The 16119-nt window shown below is 48.2% G+C and overlaps 1 protein-coding gene across 4 annotated transcripts; it reads left to right on the top strand.

Moving 5' to 3' along the window:
• Positions 1-3857: 3857 nt before the first annotated feature.
• MFSD1 (major facilitator superfamily domain containing 1) lies at positions 3858-15645 on the top strand. Of its 4 annotated transcripts, XM_066556731.1 has the most exons (17): positions 3858-4020; positions 4113-4165; positions 5119-5231; positions 5601-5643; positions 5992-6059; positions 6436-6544; positions 7026-7128; positions 7804-7902; positions 8407-8518; positions 8986-9042; positions 9551-9707; positions 10794-10891; positions 11917-12029; positions 12419-12466; positions 12622-12682; positions 14008-14122; positions 14348-15645. In XM_066556731.1, the coding sequence occupies exons 1-17, from the start codon at positions 3858-3860 to the stop codon at positions 14405-14407; spliced, it is 1572 nt and encodes a 523-aa protein (XP_066412828.1). In that variant the 3' UTR covers positions 14408-15645. The 4 variants fall into 4 exon arrangements, with proteins under 4 accessions (XP_066412828.1, XP_066412829.1, XP_066412830.1 ...); XM_066556732.1 differs by lacking the exon at positions 14008-14122; XM_066556733.1 differs by lacking the exons at positions 14008-14122; positions 14348-15645 and adding an exon at positions 13213-13822.
• The last annotated feature ends 474 nt before the right edge of the window (positions 15646-16119 follow it).

Below are 16119 nucleotides of genomic sequence, written 5' to 3'. Positions count from 1 at the left end.
CACTGGACCAGCCTGCTCCAAGCCCTGTCCAGCCTGGCCTGGAACATCAGAAAAATCTCCTGGCACTCCTGCCTTGGCTGAGAAGCTGCACATCATTAATGGTGCTCCTACGCTCTCCAGGGGGTGTTTTCACTCCATTACCTGAGCTGGCTTTGGAGAAGGAGCCTGGCAGCAGCTGCCCTTGGGAAGAGCTGTGAGTTTCAGGAAGGATCAGAGCAATATTGAGCAATATTAACGCCAGGAGCCATAAACCCACCCTGCTCGTGCTCATGGCACTCAGCAGAGGCAGGAGCTGTTTGCTGCAGCACTGGATCCCTCCCAGCCACAGGAGCTTCCTCAGGCCAGGATCTTTCTTTGCTCTCAGAGAGATTTGTGGGGCAGAAAAGCTCCCTCAGCCTCTTCCCAGCACTTTGAACAAGCCAGACCTGGGATGGTGCACAAACACCCAGGAATGTTTGAGTGAGACACAGAGGTTTGTAATAACCCATTCCTCAGCACATGGAGGGACTAAAAACTCTTTGCATGCCTGTGTATGACAGATCCCTCACCCTTTGGGGGGAAAGCATTAGAGTTTTCCTTTAGAAAATGGATAATGGGGCAATGATGGTGGAGCCAATTTAATCATGTGGAACACAGCTCCTGCTTCACTGCAGTTTTGAAGCCTCTCCCCAGAGGCAGCAATGACTCTGAGCAGCTGAACCCTGAAATTCTTCCTCATTTCCTGGGAGTGTTTGCTGTCCTGAGTGCTCCCTGCACCTGATCTGTGCAAGGAGGGGAGGCCACAGGCACCAGGGTTTTATGGGCCCCATAAAGTTCTGTACACAGCATTTCCTCCATTTGCTGCTGTTACCCACAGCATTTGGCATCACATGGCAATTCAAGTGCTCTGATTTATGGGGAGGCAGCAACTGCATCTGTAACCGACATTCTAAAGCCCGAGTTTAAGAGCAGGCCACTGTATTTATTTGGGATGTAAACACTCATTGCAATGCACGTGGCAATCAGGGCTGAGCTCACAGGAACATCACAGACAAGGTGGAGGTGACTGGGGGAAAGACAAACACTGGGAATTAGCAAATGGAAAACTTTCTTTTGCTCCTGTTAAATATTCTGTGTGCATGGCTGTAATTTCTCACTCTCTGATGAAGAGCTGATGTTACACAGAACAAGATAAACACAACCCCAGACTCGATTTGGCTTTGCTCCCCAAAGTTATCTCTTTGACCTGTGGATAGAAATTGTCTCCCTGGAATCAGGAAACTCCAGGTGGCTCTGCAAGGACAATTATCTTTGAGCTCCCTCAAGTGGCAGTGAAACTTTGGAGTTTGTCACTGGAACACTCGAGTTTTTACAAGAACCCTGGAGTTCGTCACAGAAATCCTCGAGTTTGTCACTGGCACCCTCGAGTTTTTACAAAAACCCTTGAATTTGTCACTGAAATCCTCGAGTTTTTACAAAAACCCTTGAGTTTGTCACAGAAATCCTTGAGTTTGTCACTGGAACCCTTGAGTTTTTACAAAAACCCTTGAATTTGTCACTGAAACTTTCTCATTTTTTGCAAAAACACTTGAATTTGTCACTGAAATCCTCGAGTTTGTCACTGAAACTCTCCAATTTGTTGCACAACTGCTTTTCCAAGGAAGCCTTGTCATTTCAGACCATGTTTTTCACAGCCACTGTGGTAAACTGAGATGCTCAGATTTCAAGGAATCTAAAGGAGTTTAGAGCAGTTGAACATGATTCATTTAATAGCACATTTCTCTTTTGGCAGGTCTCTGAACAGACATGTATCAAGCGAAATGAAGTGATTTATGTCCCAGAGGAGTCTGCAGCTCATTCACAACATGAGACCTGCATGTTTTGGGAAGTTGTTTTGACTTTCTTCCATGGTTCCTTATCAAATTCATGACAGAGTGGCTGGGAGGTGAATGTGTTGTTCAGCATCTCAGGTAAAACTCAGCCCTTTGCTTTCTACACCTTGAAAAGGTAAATAAATTATAATTACCTTGGAAAGGTAAATAAATCCTTTGGCTTAAATCACAAGTGGTTGTGCCTCACTAAGAGTATATTTTGTTCAAAAAGAGCATCTTTTAATCAGAGAGCAATTTATTATATACTGTACATGGGATTCAGGTAATTTTTGGTGCAAGAAGGTGAAATTTGATGGCAGACTGGAGCTTTTTACAGTAACAAAGTGGCTTTTTCAAGGGTTTGTCTAATGTGGCAAGAACCTTTTGGAGCAAACAGCTCAAGAAAAATGACTTTGGAGAGGAGAAGCCTCACGGTGTTTGGAGGGGCTCCAGGGCAGCTGCAGAGGAATGTTCATCAGGAATGGGAGTGCCAGGACAAGGGCAGTGGCTCCCACTGCCAGAGGGCAGGGCTGGCTGGGAGCTTGGGAATTGGGGATTGTTCCTTGGGAGGCTGGGGATGGGATGGGATGGGATGGGATTCCCAGAGCAGCTGGGGCTGCCCCTGGATCTCTGGCAGTGCCCAGGGCCAGGCTGGACACTGGGGCTGGAGCGCCTGGGACAGGGGAAGGTGTCCCTGCCATCCCACACTGTGCTGTGATTCCATGAGCCCATGACTTTAACAGCCAAAATAAGGACAGTGGAGCCATTTCACAAGCTGGAGCATCCCCAGCAGGGATGCTCATTGTGGGCTGCTTGCAAACTCTATTTCCACTTCCATTTCTGTTATAGATACATGTTATAATATTGGCTTTTCACAAGTATTAAAATGGATTTATAGGTGTGGTGTTAAAATAACTTTATAATAAAGATATGACTTTTATTTCTGTTGTTAATTAAGTCTGGACACAGTAGTGAAATAGCTGATATAATAAGTGTGCTTGTGTTAAACTGCCTGCTGGGCTGGGATAACACCCAATACACACAGGATGAGCACACCTGGACAGATGTGCCAACCATCAGCACTCACCCTTGGGAAGCCGGTGTAGAACAAGGCCCAAAACTGGAGGTGATGACAAAGAAGGACTCAAACCACCCCCAAGGAATGTGCATGCTCTAAAAAGGTGAACCCAAGGAGGAGCCATGCTGAACAGTTCCTGGAACATGTAAATGAGTTTGGGGAAAAGTTGACTCTGCATAAGGGTGTTGGGTGTTGTGAGGGTCCCCAGGACGAGGGAAGAGATGACAATGTTGACTCCATGTTTCAGAAGGCTGATTTATTATTTTATGATATATATTATATTAAAAGAAAATTATATACTAGAACTATACCAAAGAAAGGAGATATCAGAAGGCTAGCACAAGAATGAGGAATAAAAACCCATGACTGACCAGAGTCCCAACACAGCTGGCTGGGATTGGGCATTAATTAAAAACAATTCACATGCTGGATAAACAATTCTCCAAATCACATTCCAGAGGAGCAAAACATGGAGAAGCTGAAGCTTCCCAGGAGAAAAAAATCCTGGTGAAGGGATTTTTCATAAAATATCACGGTGACATGGGGGTCTGTGGCTATGTAGCAGGCTGATGCAATAGAAATGGTAAATAAAGGGTGTTTGCAGAATAGCAGGTGTGCTCTTGGCTGAGTGCCAGGCACCCGATTTTGAACCCTTTGCTTTACTTCCGTCTCCTACTTTCTTTTCGGTCAACTTTTTAAATTTTAACGAGGCAAAATTTAAAAAGTTTACCAAATGTAAAAAACGGACCCTCGTTTTTCACAGTTTCCACTTCCAGTTTTTAGATTTATTTCACGTTTCACGTTCCCTTTTCCCTGGGCCTCCCTCGCAGGCCTCGGCCCGGCGCTGCCATGGCAACGGGTCACGTGTGGGGCGGGGGTCACGTGGCGGGCGCGGGTCACGTGGCGGGCGCTCACGTGAGGCGGGCGCGATGGCGGAGGAGCAGCGGGCGCTGCTGGGCGCTGAGGGCGGCGATGGCTCCCATGGCTCCTCCGGCTCCCCCGGCCCTCCCCGCGCCCTGCCCGCCGCCTGCGACCCCCGCCGCCTCCCGCACCGCCTGCTCGTCCTGGCCCTCATGTGCTTCCTGGGATTCGGTGCGGGGCGGGCCCGGGGGGCTGCGTGTGGCGGGGGGGGTTGGGGTGTGGGGGCCGGGACACAGCCCTGAGGCGTCTCCTTCTCCCCCCAGGCAGCTACTTCTGCTACGACAACCCGGCCGCTCTGCAGACGCAGGTTCAGCGGGTGAGTCGCTCTCAGGGCGCTTTCAAAAACACCGAGAGTGAGCTTTTGTGTGGGCATGGGCTAACATGGCAGAGGGGAAGGGCTTCCAGGGGCAGAGGGGAAGCTGGGATTTGGAATTGAGGGAGGAATTGTTCCCTGGGAGGGCGGGCAGGCTCTGGCACGGGGTGCCCAGAGCAGCTGTGGCTGTCCCTGGATCCCTGGCAATGCCCAGAGCAGCTGTGGCTGTCCCTGGATCCCTGGCATTGCCCAGAGCAGCTGTGGCTGCCCCTGGGTCCCTGGCACTGCCCAGAGCAGCTGTGGCTGTCCCGGGTCCCTGGCAGTGCCCAGAGCAGCTGTGGCTGTCCCTGGATCCCTGGCAGTGCCCAGAGCAGCTGTGGCTGTCCCGGGTCTCTAGCACTGCCCAGAGCAGCTGTGGCTGCTACAGATCCCTGGCAGTGCCCAGAGCAGCTGTGGCTGCTACAGATCCCTGGCAGTGCCCAGAGCAGCTGTGGCTGTCCTGGATCCCTGGCAGTGCCCAGAGCAGCTGTGGCTGCTACAGATCCCTGGCAGTGCCCAGAGCAGCTGTGGCTGCCCCTGGGTCCCTGGCACTGCCCAGAGCAGCTGTGGCTGTCCCGGGTCCCTGGCAGTGCCCAGAGCAGCTGTGGCTGCTACAGATCCCTGGCAGTGCCCAGAGCAGCTGTGGCTGTCCCTGGATCCCTGGCAGTGCCCAGAGCAGCTGTGGCTGTCCCTGGATCCCTGGCAGTGCCCAGAGCAGCTGTGGCTGCCCCTGGGTCCTTGGCAATGCCCAAGGCCATTTGGAGCACCCCCTGATAGTGGAAGGGCTTGGAACAAAGTAAGTCCTTTCCACCCAGCCCATCTAGGAATTCTGTGGATTACAGAAAATGCTGTTTCTGCTTGGCTCCTCCTGAATGCTCACTCTGGAATGTTTTTCCCACTGCCCCTGTGCTGTGCAGGACATGAAGGTGAACACAGCCCAGTTCATGGCCCTCTATGCCTGGTACTCGTGGCCCAACGTGGTGCTGTGCTTCTTTGGAGGCTTCTTGATAGACAGAGTGTTTGGGATCCGGTGAGTGCAGCCTTTGTGGCTCTCATGTACAGGGAACCCTGAGCTAAAACTGCAGGGGAGGTTTAGACTTTATAATATAAAGCTTTTCAAGGTTATAATAAACCTCTTCAATATTTTTCCCACTCAATTTAAGATTTTTTTAACAATATAGATGAGCTTCCCTTCCTTTTTAACTTAAATTTGTTTCAAGAACAGCACCTTGTACCACCTGTTCTCTATGGGAATCATTGAGCTGCACAATTTATGACACAGACCTTTTAACTGCCCATCCACCTCCCCTTGTTTCCCTGCTGCAGGTCTAAAATAGAGTTTTTTAAGGAAAAAAAGAGGATTCTGGTTGTGCATGAAGTGATTTTATTCTCTTTGCAGGTTGGGCACTGTAATATTCAGCATCTTTGTGTGTGCTGGGCAGGTGAGTGCAAGGGAGGGAGCAGAGGATGGGCTGGGCCTGCAGTTTGTGTTTCACTTTAGAGAACTGGAATGGGAGAACCCTGGGCTTTGGTGGGAAGGGGAACCTTGGAATGTGGCTGAAATGGTGGGAAGGATCCACATTTTTGTGTGTTTGATGTGAAATTGGTTGGGGATGACACAGTCCCAGGTGGGCCAGGCTGGAGATGATGAACAGCAGAGGGAGCAAAAACCAAAAAGAGCAGGAAATGGATGTGGGAAGGGAAGATACTTTTTGTTCCTGTTTTCAGCCAGTTCTGCTCTGTTCCATGCCTGAAATGCACAATTACCATGTTCCTTTGCTGCTGTGCAGGTGGTTTTTGCTCTGGGAGCACTGTTCAATACCTTCTGGCTGATGGAAGTGGGCAGGTTCATATTTGGGTGAGTCTGGAAGGGCAGATTTGTGCTCTTTGAGGTAAGGCCATCTAGAAAACGACAAAAACCAAGCCTAGAAAGCTCTCCTAGGAAAGTGCTGCCACATGGAGCCAAAACTGGAGCATTCTGAGCCCTCTGGAGCTGAGGAATGCAGGATCTCCAGTTCTTTCCCTTGTGTAACTTAGTCAAAAAACCAAAACCAGGACTTTGCAGGTGTTGCTGAATCAAAACCTCTGGGATTGTTCTTGGATCGCTGCGCTTCCATTTTGCTTTCTGTTGCCCTGTGTCCATAGACAGGCACTAATCACCTGTGCACAGGCGGGTTTCTCTGGAGTTCTGCCCTGGCCAGGCCCTTTCTGCAGTGCTGTGTTTGGTTTTGCAGGATTGGGGGCGAGTCCCTGGCCGTGGCCCAGAACACCTATGCAGTCAGCTGGTTCAAGGGCAAGGAGCTCAACCTGGTGTTTGGATTGCAGCTCAGCATGGCCAGGATTGTGAGTGGGCACCAAGCACGGCTGGGCATGGACACAAGGGCTGTGCTCCTTCTTTTGGGGCTCCTTTTGGGGGCTTCAACCACTGCAGGTGTTTCCTGCTGGGGCTGGGGGATCTTCACCAGTGGTGGCAGCCATGGATCCATAGATCCTTCTCTGGGGGCAAAGGGAGGGAAAAGGGGCTTTTTCCTGGTCCTGTCAGCTGGGAATCCTGTTTCATCAAATCTGTTAAATCCAGCTCCGTTTGTGAGCTCGTGCATGTGGGTTTGTGCCCTTCTCATCAGTGAGAACTCTTCCAGCCTTGTACAAATTTCAATTTGTGATGTTGTATCCTGGGTGCAATGATTGATTTGTTACCAGCCCAGCTGGGAACCCCTTGGATTCTTTTCCCTGCTGTCCCCTGGGTGGCATTTTAATAAACACTCCTGGTGAATCCCTGGAGCTGGGAGGTGCTGGGTTCTTCACATGGCTCTGTTGTGCCTAGGGGAGCACGGTGAACATGAATATTATGGGATGGATCTACTCCAGAGTGCAGGATCTCCTGGGCTCTGCTGGTCCCAGCACCCTCGGCCTGGCTCTGCTCATAGGTCAGTGATGTTCTGGTTGGTGTCAGTGATTTATTAATCTCTGTAAAGCATTCATTAATCACTTAAAAGCATTTATTCACCCCTTAAAAGCAGCACAACTCTGAGCTTAGAATGAGCAATTCCAGCACCTTTTGTATCATATTCTCATTTTCTCTCAGGTTATTGCAGCTTCTGAAATGCTCTGGCATTTTTGGAGTTGCCAAATTCAAGTTTGTGTCTTGTGGAGATGAAATATTTCACATCCTCTGAGTAAAGGACAGGCTTGAAAAATTGTCTGAGGAGTGTCAAAGCTTGCCTGTGGTTATCTGATTGTAAAAAGGGAATTTGAACAATTTTGGGGCTCCAGAGCCATGGGTGTGGAGATTTGGTGTTGGGAATGAGGCCAGGTTTGTTTCTGTTCCTGCCAGGGGCAGATGAGGAGCTGAGGGGGAGTGGTGGTGATGACTGAAATCAAATAAATCCATGTCCATGTCTGTGCTCCAAGGCTGGTGTGTGCCACATGTCAGGGTTCAGTTTTACACCCGAACCTCTGAGCTGTGCAGCTCTTGAGCCTTGGAGCTGGTGCTAAACTTGGTGTACCTGACATGTCCAACAAAACCTGCTCTGATTGGGCTGGAAAACCCCAAATCCCTGCTCGAGGTTTTTCCACTGACCATGGGGTGTTGCCTTCTCCAGGTGGGGTCACCTGTCTGTTCTCACTGAGCTGTGCTCTAATCCTGGCTTACCTGGACAGGAGGGCAGAGAAGCTGCTGTGTAAAGAGCAGGGGAAAACAGGTGAGTGCTGGGGCTGACCTTGCAGCCACCCTGCACCAGCTTTGCATTCCAGGTCATTCAGTGCCTGCTGCTTACCTCTGGCACACTTCTAATCCTGATTTAACTCATTTTTACATGGAGTTTTAGTTCTAAACACCAGCTCAGCAGGCAGATGCTCTGCCACCTGCTTTATTTATAAAAACAAAAGTTTGCAGCAGTTTGTGCCACTGGTTCTGTGTTTCCTTGGAGCTGATTTCCTTTAGCAGGGGTGCAGAACCATGGAGCTCCTCCCTGCCAGTGTCTGCTGGGTTGAGTTTTCCACGTGGGACAGCTCAGGCTAATTAAAAATAAACTAAACTTGAGATCCAGTAGAATCCCAGAGTGGTTTGGATGAAAGAGACCTTTCATCTGCAGCCAGGGCTGTGGTGTGGGAGGGGTTTGGGATCACTGGGTGTTCTCCAGTGGGGATGAATCCCAGCTTTGTTCATCCTGCCTGCTGCCATGCTGTGTCTGCCCCCATTGCAGGAGAGGTGATCAAGCTGACAGATGTGAAGGATTTCTCCCTGTCCTTGTGGCTCATCTTTGTCATCTGTGTCTGTTACTACGCTGCAGTTTTCCCTTTCATTGGCCTGGGGAAGTAAGTGCCACTCACTTTTCCAGCCATTCCCTGGGAATTTCACCAAGCTTGTAACCCAAATGCTGAAAAACTTCACATTCTTTGGGAATTAGGAACTCAGGGGCATGAGGAATGTTTGATTTCCTGATTAAAACTGGATGCAGGTTTAAAGCATGGGGTGGACTTTGGGATCCTCTAGGATTCCTTCCATATTTACAATCCAGTACCTCATTATTTGGGTTAAATGTTGGTTATGGACTTTTTATGTGTTCCCCAAAGTGTAATTTGAATAATCCTTAAATTAAAATCTGTGGAGTCTGATAGCAAGCTCCTAAATGAATTTTAGATGAGAATCTGGGATATTTATGTCAAAGCTCTATTTAATTTTTTTTTGTAAATGAGATCCTCATGTCTTTATCTAACTTAACTTTGATTTCGTGTCCTTCAAGTCTGCTTTTTCCTAAATAATTTTTTTTTCCTTCCCTCAGGGTTTTCTTTATTGAAAAATTCAGATTTTCCCCTCAAGAAGCCAGTGCAATCAACAGGTACATTGTGGTTGATTTGATAGGGAACATTGCCAGGGTTTAGGGTGTATTTTTGGGGCTCTGGGCAGGTGGGAAGAGAGTTGGGCTGCATTTAAGTGGAGAAATAATTTCACACAACCCAAGGAATAACTGGGAAATGTGGATGTGTTTTTTATTAAAAACAGATGTTCACACTGGAAAGAAAAAGCTCTGGAGGGTTTCATTTTTAGTATTTAGTGATTCTTTTCTGAGTGATAAAAGCAGTTTAATAACAGCACTAAAGGAACTCAGTGTGGGTCGTCTGAGGATGAATTTGTGACGAGGCCAAAGCCCAAAGCAGTGAAACCCCACAACAAACCCTGGCTGGGCTCTGAGTCTGTCACTGCTGGATGCTGAGCACTTCATGTCCTCAAACCCTCTGGGAATTCTAAATTCCTGGGAGTTTTTGGGGGGATGTTTTGTTTCTCCTGGCCTTGGAATTAACAAGGGACTCTGGGGGTGTTAAATCCTGCATTTCCCTGTCCTGCAGCATCGTGTACATCATCTCAGCCCCCATGTCCCCTGTGTTTGGCCTGCTGGTGGACAAAGTTGGCAAGAACGTCATCTGGGTACTGTGTGCTGTGGTCACCACTCTGGCCTCACACATCATGCTGGCCTTCACCTTCTGGAACCCCTGGATAGCCATGGTAACTCAATCCTAAAGAGAAATAAAATACCAAATATTGATTCTGGGATTTAGATCTAACTAGAAATAAAATAGCAAATACTTGGGTTTGGGATTTAGACCTAAATAGAAATATAATAGCAAATATTTCTTTCTGGGATTTAAACCTAAATAGATGTAAAATAGCAGAATATGTATTATATAAATAAATTATTATATAAATTAATTAATTAAATATATTTATAATACATATGTTATAAATATAATATTACATATTATTATATATAATATATAATAATATATAATATATTATATATAATATATAATATTATATATTATTATATATTATATTATAAATATAATATATATTATAATATATTATAGAAATAATATAAATTAATGAATTATGATATAAATTAAAAGATTAATTATATAAATAAATTATTATATAAATAAATAACAGAAATATTTATTTCTGGGATTTAGACCTAAATAGAATTAAAATATCAAATATTTATTTCTGGGATTTAAACCTAAATAGATATAAAATATCAATTTTTTTTTTCATAAATATAAAATAAGCAATGAGGTTGGCACTGAATTATTCTGTGTGTTGTGAGGTGCAAAAGGTTCCTCACTGCATTACCAAATTCCTGTGCCAGGTGCACACTTTTCTCTTAAAATGTTTTCTTTTAGTTTATTTCTGAACTTTATTACTGTTACTCAAACTGCCTGTGATGTGCTGGATGGAACCTCAGTAAAAATCTGCATTATTGAGTGCAGATTTCCTGAACTGTTTGTTTGGAGCTGAGGATTATGGTGCTCATCAGTGGGGCAGGGATTAAAAACTTTGCTTTTCAAGCATTTTCCCAGTGAGGTGCAGCTCTGGGTGCTCATTCAGGCCCTTTAATTTAAATTAACAGAGTTAATTTTAGGGATCATTCCTGGAAGAAGACGTTCCAGGTGTGGATATTTATTTACAATTGCATTGCACAGAGCATTTCTTGAGCTCGTTTTGGGAGGAAGGGAGGGGAATGTGTGGGTTTCTTGTGGCTGCAGCTCAGAGGTGGCCCTGCTGTGACCTGTCCCCGTGTCCCTGTGTCCCCAGTGCCTGCTGGGCCTGGCCTATTCCCTGCTGGCCTGTGCCCTGTGGCCCATGGTGGCCTTTGTTGTCCCCGAGCACCAGCTGGGAACTGCCTATGGCTTGTGAGTATTCCATGGCTCCCTGGGGATGCAGCGCCGGGGTTCCCCACCCTGGAGAGGAGGAGAAGCTGTGGGGCCACCTGGGGAGGGGCTGGGGACAAGGCATGGAGGGACACAGGGATGGGTGGGAGATTGGGAATTGGAGATTCCAGGGAAAGGAGCCTGCAGGAGCGCTGGGGAGGGACTGGGGAAAAGGGATGGAGGGACACAGGGACAGGGCAGGGATGGGTGAGAGATTGGGAATTGGAGATTCCAGTGAAGAGAGCCTGCAGGAGAGCTGGGGAGGGACCTTGGAGGACACAGGGATGGGGCAGGGCTGGATGGGAGATTGGGAATTGGGGATTCCAGGGAAAGGAGCCTGCAGGAGAGCTGGAGAGGGGCTGGGGACAAGGGATGGAGGGGCTGGGGACAAGGGATGGAGGGGCTGGGGACAAGGGATAGAGGGACAGGACACAGGGATGGGGCAGGGATGCATTGGAGATTCCAGTGAAGGGAGCCTGCAGGAGAGCTGGGGAGGGACCTTGGACAAGGGATGGAGTGCCAGGACAAGGGGGAATGGTTTAAACTCAAGGAGGAGAGACTGAGATGGGACATTGGGAAGGAATTCCTCCCTGGGAGGCTGAGGAGGGGCTGGGATGGAGTTCCCTGGATCCCTGGCAGTGCCCCAGGCCAAGCTGACCTGGGGCAGTGGGAGTGGTCCCACTTTAGGGTCCTTCATCCCAAGGCATCCCCTGATCCCTGGCACTCTGGAACCACTGGATCTGAGCAGATCCAGCCCAGTCCTGGTTCCAGCTCCTCCAGGCTGGGAGCAGGAGTTCCTGCCTGCTCTGGGGTGGGGTTTGGGACAGAGCCTGAGGCTGGGGGAGGCACAGGAGCTTCTGCAAAACCCAGTCCTGGCTTCCCCATGTCCCAGCAAATGGGCTCTGTGCAGCTCCCATGGGCTCAGTGCCACTGAGGAGCTTTTCCTGAGGAAATGAAAATCCATGTTCCTGAGAAAAGAAATCCCTGCTGTTCCTGCTCTGTCCCAGCATGCAGTCCATCCAGAACCTGGGCCTGGCAGTGATTGCCATAGCAGCTGGCATGATCCTGGACACCAGGGGATACCTGTTCCTGGAGGTCTTCTTCAGTGCCTGTGTTTGCTGTGAGTGTGGAACACACTGGGAGTGGCTCAGGGACCTTCATGGGGCTCTTTGGCTTCATCTTTGCTGAAAAACAGAAACCATTCCTCTTCTAGAGGGGTCAGCTGGGGCAGTGTTGGGGTGAGCTCACAGCCAGTGAAGTGCTTGGGGTTTCCTTGAAGCATGGAGAGTTTCAGTGTTTAAAAACTTGAGTGCAAGTAGACAAATGATGCTTTTAAACTGTAAATTATAAGTGTAAAATTAAAATCCTTTCTGAATTACCACGTGCTGTGAGCACAGGGAGATCTACAAAAGCAGAAAACTCCTCTCAGTTAGAGCTACCACGAAGATCTTGGCTGTGGGTTAAAGCTGTTCATTTATTGTCACTAAAGCTGCCCCTTTGCTTTTGCAGTGTCACTGCTAGCTGTGGTCATGCTGTACTTTGTCAATCACCTCACAGGTGAGTCTCTGCAGCTTCTCCTTACCTCAGTTTCTACTTCTGTGAAATCATTCTTCTGCTTTCTCAGTGCTCTGAGAGCTCCTGGGGGCAGTGCTGGTCCCAAAGCCACCAAACCCCAGCTCTAAAGGTCTCAGGGCTCATTGCTGCTCTTACAGGTGGTGATCTCAACTGGTCTGCAAAGAAAAGGGCAAAACTGCAAAAAGCAGCTGCTTCTGAGTGAGTACAGAGCCAGCAAATGTCAGTGGCCTTGGGGAGGGTTTGTCCTGAGGGGATTAAGCAGATCATTTCTCCAGTCTGATTTCTGGTGGATTTATTTCCTTCAGTCTGTTTCAGGGTTTCATATCCTGCCTCCTGTGAGTCAATATTTGAGGCAGCATTATCCAGGTGTCCTTTCCTGGCACTGTTCCTCTTTGCCTTCCTTTATTTCAGTGGCCTCACAACTGAAATGTGATAGAAAATGTGATGGTTGGAGCCTAAATCCCAGCACTGATGGCATTTGGGATGTCCCAAATCCAGTGTGTGTCACCCATGTGTAACAATTCAGGGATTCCAGGGATTCTGTGGGATCTGGGCTGTCCCATCTCAGTGTTTGTCACCCCTGTGGAACAATTCCAGGGATTCTGTGGGGTCTGGGCTGTCCCATCTCAGTGTTTGTCACCCCTGTGGAACAATTCCAGGGATTCTGTGGGGTCTGGGCTGCCCCAGGGCAGGCTTTGCAGTAATTGTTGTCCCCCTGTTTCTTTCAGAAAGGAAAGTTGAGTAGCAAAGCCCCTGCCAGGTGGCTGAGGTTGCTCTGGAGCTCTCTGGAAGATCCTCTCAGCCCTGGGGTTCCAGCACTGCCTCAGCCTCTGCTGTGTTTTAGCAATGCCAAAATTCCTTTTCCTGCTGGGCTCAGGGCCTGCCTGGGCTCTGCTGCCCACGCCTGGAGTGAAGCTGAGCTCAGCCCCCTGTGCTCACAGGTGGAGCTTCCTGAGCAAAAGCATTTTTGTGTTCTCACCCAGAGCTCCCAACAGCTCACTGCTGCTGCTTCTGTCACTGTCTAAATGCAAAATCCACTTTTTAAATGTATTTACAGCTTTGGGCTTGTGTCCTTTCCACACAATGCAAAAAGAGCCACAGATGCTCAAAGGGACCTTTTTTTTTGTAGATTTCTGAACTCTGAGACTGCTGAGCAGTCTTTTATTGCCTTCTGGATTATCTTTGTATTGTAATGTTTATTTTAAGGATGAAAGTTTGTTTAATAGATAGAAAAGTTGTTACAGAACTCCCTGAGCACGTTGTAAATCTGGGAAAAACCAAAAGGTTTCTCTTTCTACTGAAATCTTGGAATGAAATAAAAGGAACCTGCAGAAATCAGCCTCTCTCTTTCTTTCCACTGAATTATTGATCCCTGCACATCTCAGGCTCATTCTCCTGATACCCCAGAGCATTTCCTAGCTACTAAAATAACAATATTAAACTATTAAATAACATTCCAGTGATTCCCTGCTTGGCAGGGTTTCCCTCAGGGCAAACACCTTTTTGCCACTTTTCTTTTGCAGAGCAGAAGAGCAGGAGAGGCTCAGAAGGCAGAACGAAGATGATTTGGCAAAATTGCTGCCAAAAGCTGATGCCTTTAGTTTAAGGAATAAATACCTGTCCAAGCTTGGAGCTCAGGTATCACTAACAGGGGGTCACAGACATTTCAAAACCAGAATCATCAGGGGTTTACTTAAAGAATTTGGCTGGTTTTAACAGCCAGCAACTCCGCCTCTGAGTGAAATTCCTGGGATTTGGTCTCAGAAGGAAATCTCCCAATAATTATAAATGGAATGAAGGAAAGGGACCAAAAGCTGGCCCACCTCAGAAGCTGAGGAATGTCTTAATTTTATTTTTTTGCAGCTCCCAGCTCATTACTCCTCCTGTTTCTCAACCCTGGCCCACAGAAGTGTGCTGAAATAGCAGCCTGGCCCTGTGGAAAAGCAGGAATGCTCTGAATTTCCTGGGACACAGAGCCCAGCACCAGCAGATGCTCCGTGCTTTGCTGCCAGCCTAGATCCCAGATTTAAAACATTGCCTCAGACTCCTCCTCCCTGGGCAGTGCCGAGATCCTGACGGGGAATTGTGGCTCTGGTGGAACCTCTGAGCAGCTGCTCCGGCCTCCTGCCCCAAATGCTCCGTGAGTAGCTGAGCCAGGGCCAGGATTTGAGCTCTGGCTGTGAAAGGGGAAAAGTCAATCATGAAATGGCTGGGATGAGCCTGGATGGAGGTGGGGATCCCCAGCCTCTCCTCCTGGACACCTTCATTGCTCTGTTCTGTTCTTCTGAGAGGAGAAGGTGAGGAGCAGCTCAGTGTTTCAGGGGAATCTCCAATTCCAGAAGGACAAAAGGTGTTCACCTTGGAATTCATCCCAGGGCAGGAACAGCAATAACCTCTCCAAGCCTGAATAATGTGAAAACTGATTTATTTTTAAGAATGAATGACTAAAAACTATAGAAAGAGTTAAAGCAAGAGCTGAGTTTTGCTTCCAGAGGGAAAGGCCTTGAATTCCATGCTGGAACTCATCATTTTCCCATCATTTCAGTGGGAATTTCATTTCTCTCATTTCTCCTTGCTGAGCAGGGAGTTCCCAGAGCTCCTGCAGAGTGCACTTTGCTTTGGTTTAATTACTCCTCGAGGTAATTGGATAAATTATCCCTGAAGTGAGGAGATCTTGCTGTACAGGGCAGGAGCAGGAGGTTTGTGGAGCCCCAGGAATGGGGAATGTCCCTGGGATGGCTCCAGGGAATTCTGTGTGCCACAAAAAGCTCAGGAGCCTTTGCTGTGTGTTTGGCTGCAGAGAGTGGAGTCTGTTAGGATAAAAATGCTGCATTTGATTTAGGATAGTCTTAATTTAATATTTTTAATTTAAGCCGAGCTCACAGTCCTAAAGTTGGTTTTAAAAGAGACTTTTCAGTGGAGATTTCTTTGATGTCCCTGGAAAACTCTCATTTTCCTGAAGGCCCTTTTGGGTGAAAGTTGTGGATGCTGAAGGGCGCTGTGGGGAAGCAGAGCAGCAGCTTGGGAGCTCCCTGCCCCTGAGCTGTGCTGGTTTTCACTGGTCCTTGCTGCCTCCTCAGGGCCAGCACTGAGGCTTGGCTGGGTGGTTTCCCTGCAGACTTGTGAATTTTGGGTGGTTTTAAATAAAACCTTTCACTGGACACTGGCGCCTGTGGTTTCTGCTTGTCGAGGGTTCTGTTGTTGCTGTTGGGGTTGTTGGGATATTTTGCTCCCTGAGAAGGGTGGAGAGTCTGGGGGAAGTTTCTCTTTGAGGATCCAAAGGCAAAGCTGCCTCCACTGCTGGGAGGGAGAGATTTAAATTGAATTTTGCTCTTCTGCTTCTCTTGAGCTCTGACACTGAGTTCTGGTGGGAGGAGCAGCTCCTTTGCCGTTCCCTCCAGGCTGGCATTTCCAACCCTGCAGTTCCTGTTTTACTTTCACTGCTGAATTCTCTGCACCCTTCAGGATCCTGGGGGACAAATTCCCTCCTGAGCTGCAGTGGAAAGGGCTTTGACCCTCACGGGGTAGTGATGGACACATTTACTGAAAATATCTCAAAATCGGGGATTTATTGTGCCAGTTGCTCCGAATCTGCTCTGTGCCAGTGCCCGAGGAGCCTTTGGAAGGAGGGGCAG

The sequence above is a fragment of the Molothrus aeneus genome, chromosome 10, assembly GCF_037042795.1.
Source record: "Molothrus aeneus isolate 106 chromosome 10, BPBGC_Maene_1.0, whole genome shotgun sequence".
NCBI lineage: Eukaryota > Metazoa > Chordata > Aves > Passeriformes > Icteridae > Molothrus > Molothrus aeneus.
This window is presented reverse-complemented; position numbering and strand designations above follow the sequence as displayed.